This window comes from Sitophilus oryzae, unplaced genomic scaffold, assembly GCF_002938485.1.
Source record: "Sitophilus oryzae breed Bouriz unplaced genomic scaffold, Soryzae_2.0 scaffold_111_pilon_pilon, whole genome shotgun sequence".
Taxonomy (NCBI): domain Eukaryota; kingdom Metazoa; phylum Arthropoda; class Insecta; order Coleoptera; family Curculionidae; genus Sitophilus; species Sitophilus oryzae.
In genome coordinates, this window is record NW_022145749.1 from 116,312 (window position 1) to 121,988 (window position 5,677).

Consider the following 5,677-nt stretch of genomic DNA (forward strand, 5'->3'; position numbering starts at 1 on the left):
CATTTATCAGATCTTATAATTTGATACTGTGTGTGTAATTAAAAATGGTATAACTAATTATACTGTCATTATGGTAATTCTATTGAATGTTTTATCATAATGACAGCGGCTAGTGCGGTTGATTTTTTTATAGTTTTATTTTATTTGAAAATGAATCTATAGCTTCAGGCTATATTTATAGAATAAAATAAGATAGATAAAATGTGGCAAGGAATAGAGAGGCTCATCTGCTTTTTATTGACCTCTCAAAAGCATATGATACAGTGCCAATCCAAAAACTGTGACAAGTGCTGGAGAACTCTCCAATTAACAATACAGCGATCAAAGCCATCAAACAGCTATACCACCAAGCATTTTCCAGAATAAAGATCGGCAGTAACATATCAGAAACATTTTATGTGACCAAAGGTCCTCGTCAGGGATGTTGTCTATCGCCAACTCTCTTCAAAATCTACTTCAATGAAGCCTTAAAGAAATGGAGAAGATCCTGCAGTGGAATGGGAATAGAATTAAAAAATGACACCTACTATACTCTTCATTTTGCAGATAACCAAGTGGCAGTGGCCCAAGATAGAATACTCAATACCCAAGATACAACCCAAGATAAACTTTTTAAAGAATACGCAGAGTGGGGATTAACTGTTAACTGCAGTAAAGCTACATATATGTGTATCGGTGGAGAAGGAACAGATTCGGAAGTGGACGACAGTTGCATAGTACAATATTGTTCAGATTATACCTACCTCGTAACAAAGATTAGCCAAAGTGGACGAACTGAAGATGAAATATTGGAGCGAATAATTAAAGGGAAAAGAGTTATAGGATGCCTAAACTCACTATTATGGTCAACAAACATCTCTATAGAAAGAAAACACCTTTTATACAATGCAATATTTAAAAGTGTTGTATTGTATGGATGTGAAACGTGGCAAATAAATAAAACTTTAGAGCGTAAACTACTGGCTCTTGAAATGGATTTTTGGCAAAGATCTGCCGGAAAGTCAAGAATAGACCGAATAACCAACGAGAGAATTAGAGAGATTATGGGCGTAAAGAAAACTATCCTCGATGAAATCGAACAACGCCAACTAATATGGTATGGACATGTAGAGAGAATGACTGAGGAACGTCTATCAAAACAAATCCTAAAATGGACACCAGCGGAAAGAAGAAAGAAAGGAAGACCTAAAGTTACCTGGATTGAGGGCATTAACCGAGCCATGTCCGAAAGAAATTTACTTCCAGGAGATTGGGAAGATCGAAGGCAATGGAGACTGGGAACCGGAAGGCGTAAAACGCTATAAAACCGGATATATGTATATGTAAATAAGATAAATGGAATGGTCGAGTGGAATGGATAATGGTTAAGTCAGTGGAGATGGATTTTCTGAGAAGGGCATGAGGAATATCAAGGATGGAGCAGGTAAGGAATGAAGAGATCAGAAGAATAACAGCACCGACAATATTAAATAAATGAACAATAAACAGTTAATATGGTATGGACACGTCAAAAAGTGAGAGATGAAAGATGGCCAAAAATGGCAATGAGGTATCGTCCCCAAAATAGAAGGTAAAGAAGAAAAAAAAAACACAACTACGTGGTTAGATGAAGTAACCAGTACATGAGAGATAGAAAATATACTGTTATATCTATAATTTTATTTTGTTAATGAATATTACCGTTGATTAAAAGAGTTGGGAAGATACGCAATAAGGTAATCCAAAAAAAACTAACCTGTGAAATTTATGGGTTAAAATAAACCTAATAACCGAGAAAAAAATATGCTCGAAAGGTAGGATTTCTAGCTCACTTTTAAAAGGTGTCGATGAATATTCAAAGTTTTCCATCTAAATAACACGTAAAAAAATCTTTTTCCATTAAAAGTACCATAACTTTCAAACGGTTTACGATAAAAAAAAATTACAACGCGGATTGTTGTAGAGCATAAAATTTGCTAAAAAATATATCTGAGAGTAATTTTTTTCAGTTAAATAATTCTTATATTTGAAAGTAGCGATGGGAACTATCGAATGAATTAGACTATCGAATGGTTAATGAATGAATGATTTCAACTATCGAATGGTTTTATTCGAATAAAATCATTCATTCATTTGTAAACTAAAGCATATATGACAACCTCGCCGTGCGACTAAATGGTTATCGTTGAGCCACGACTATCGAATGCTTTTGATAAATGAAATTTAGTATTCGTTTGAATTTTGTATGCGTCAGTGGCATTATTGGTTCTTCCAAATTTTTATAACTTCGCCGTATAAATACTGTGCTATTTTTGCGTTTATTAAAATAGTTAAAATAATAAAATAGTAGTTATTTTTTAATTTTATTTATTGACGATTGTGTGCATGTGCAGGTGGTCAAAATTTTTCCGATAATTTGTGTGGTTTTCCGTAGTCCGATCTTTCAATTATTTCATTTTATATGGTATATGGTCTAATTTTTAATGGGAAATTTTGAGAAGTAGCAATTTTTAAGAGAGATGAGATGAACTTTAATTAATTTTAAAAATACATATTTGTATTTTAGATGTTTTAATAATACCTATGAATTAGTTCGAACTTAATAATTATATTTAAGTAATGTGGTTAAATAAATGGTTATCGAACTCAAACTATGGGGTGAGAAAATTAAAATGAAAATTTTACACGTGCCAATTTAAAAAAAAGGTTAACGATGTTTGTATTTTGTTTATGCTAATTCTCTTACATGTAGTTTTTTGCGAAGAAATATTTCATTTATGTTTTAAAGTAAATGCCAGTAAAAGTAAATATAATTTTTAAATAGTAATATAAAGTACCTAATATAAATAATTTTGATTTCTAATTTTTTATTTATATTTTCCTTCCATTATACCGCTTGCTTAGAAAATTAATAAATGTTTATATTTCATGATTTTAAAATTTGTTGTTAATATAACAAATTAGTTCTGTAATTATTTATTTAATAAACCAACGTTGCCAAAAAAATTAGAGACTATATTATTTTAAATAAATAGGATCTAATATAAATAATTTTGACATCTAATGTGTTGTTTATATTTTGCTACTACTTAAAAAAAATATTTATATTAAATGATTTTAAATTTTGTTGTTAATAAGCATAACAAATTATTACTGTTATTATTATTTATTAAACCAGTCTTTGCTTAAAAACAATAAAAATAATTTTCCTACATCCAAAATAACAAGTATTATTGCAGTGTAACAACAAAATATTAATAAAAAAATGCAGAATATATAGACATACTATCCCTAACTAACTAAAGCCTAACAATAATATTCTTTGCTAATATCAACTAGTACAAAAATATGGCAACAGCGCCCTTCATAATGTATTTTCTGTGTAAATACTAGCACCTCAATAAAAAAAATAATGTGTCCTTATCTATATATGACTCCGCAAAAAATCAAAGATGCCGGCTTCTTTCATAGCACTTTCTCGGAAACCTACGTCGCCGGGCGACAACTAAAATTCAGTTAATATTTTATTAGAATCGATCCTGATGAATAAATGAATTTCATAAATGAATGAATTTTATAAATGAATGAATTTTATAAATGAATGGTTTTTGCTGCCGAATTACTAGAATACAATATTTCAAGGCAGATGGCGGATCTATTCGATAATTTTTATTCGAATAGTTTTCAACGAATGTTTTCTTACTAACTATCGAATTATTCGAATGAATTGCAACTATCGAATGTTTCGATAGTATTCATTCGATAGTTCCCACTACTATTTGAAAGCTTTAAAAAGTGAAAAGAATCAATTTTCAATCAAAAATCAATCAGTTTTAGTGTTTATTGATTAAATATTTTCGTTTTGATAGATTTTTTAGGAAATTTTATGCTCTACAAGAATCCACAATGTAATTTTTTTTATCGTAAACCGTTTCAAAGTTATTAACTTTTAACAAAAAAAGATTTTTTTACGTGTTATTTAAATGGAAAACATTGAATATTCACCGACACTTTTTTAAATTGAGCTAAAAATCCTGCCTTCCGGAGATATTTTTTTCTCGGTTATTAGTTCATTTTAATCGCAATTGTATTATAGCAATTTTCACCGGTTATGTTTAATACGCAACCTAATGGGCGAATTCGTAACAAGATTGATTTGATTTCCCCTTACGTGCTGTATGGTGGAGCCGCTACTCGTTTTGCGGCTAACGCATAAAACACTCATTTTCTCTAATTCGGCCAGCGAGGGCATATCGAAGACAGAGTGGAACTGAAAGTGACAGTGTTGCCATATTAAAATGTATAATATCTGTAATACGTTTGACGAAAATATCTTTTGATAAAAAATTCGCGTTTATGTATTGAAAATTTATTCGTATTAAAAATAGAATAAACAACAACAATAAAAATTCTTTTATAGGTACTTCTATAAGTAACGATTATTGATACTTACCATAATAGTTTATAGGCTGTACTTAAACTGCCGTTAAACGGTAGCCTACTGAAATGCCGTTAATAGGTATGACCTCGTTGATGTGACGCACTTGACGGCTTTTTATTGCTTTGGTTAAAATGCCGTCGAACGGTCGCGTACTGAAATGCCATTAATCGTTAATGCAGAGTAGGCTACTGATTAATACTTAATAATTTGTAATGTAATGTTCTCCAAAATCCGTCATGGCTTATTCTGAATAAAATTAACTTGGAACGGTGTATATGTAGGTAGACGTATATGTTGCCGTTGTAGGTTTGAAAATGTATTTGCGATAAAATGTAATATATGGCATTGGTTTTCAGGTTTTTATTGCAAATTATAAACTGACAACTTAAAAATAATACTACGTCAACTTAAAAATAATAATGCTACATATAGCATTCTCTGCAAAACCACAGTTTTTATTTAGGTGGCTTAGTCAATCCTGCACAACGGATATGTCTCCATAGAAGGCATCTACTGCAACAAAGTGACATTTAATCTTCTGCGTGTCTTCACTGCACACAGAACAAAACCAACTTTGTTGAAGTCGTTTCTGCTCAACTAGATTGGTTATTTTTTCAAAGGCTTTCTCGGTGCAAAAACTTCTAAAAATCGTAATTTACATTATTAGTTATTAATTTGGTAATTATTAGGTATCGCTAGACTTACCTTATCATGTGGATATCAACAGCCTCATCAAGAACGGCATGTGATATTTCTTCGGGGAGCATTTTAAGGTCTACAGTTTCAAGAAATTTCCCATTTGTGATGTCTCTAACGATGTTACGATCCTTAACGAAGCAATTCAGGATTACATTTTGTTTGTCATGATAGGATTGTTTAGCAAATGCTACAATTTATCTTTCCTTTTTCTTTGGTATTTGGTAGTCCTATGACGTCATTTAAAACTGAATCACTAATATAGGAAAGTTGATGCGCTTCATCTCGTGTCATTTCCTCCTCTATAACCAGCTCGTTAGGTACAAAACTCAGGTGCTTCCACAGGTGACTGACCAAGAGTTGATGTATTTCTATTATATCTATTATTCTATTATATCTATAAGGTCCGTCTCGTCACAAACCTCAGAGTGTTCCACAGAAGACTGATTTTTACTTTCAAATACAACTGCATCATCATAATTTATATGTAGCATCTACTGCAAGAAATTCTGGAAAAGCCTTCATTGTACTTTTCATGGTTGGACTTTGAATGAAAAGTCC

General features: G+C 31.2%; 1 protein-coding gene across 1 annotated transcript; it reads left to right on the plus strand.

The window, feature by feature from the left end:
• Positions 1–497: 497 nt before the first annotated feature.
• LOC115882979 lies at positions 498–1,304 on the plus strand. Its single transcript, XM_030901252.1, has one exon. It carries the CDS (start codon positions 498–500, stop codon positions 1,302–1,304), a length of 807 nt encoding a protein of 268 aa, XP_030757112.1.
• The last annotated feature ends 4,373 nt before the right edge of the window (positions 1,305–5,677 follow it).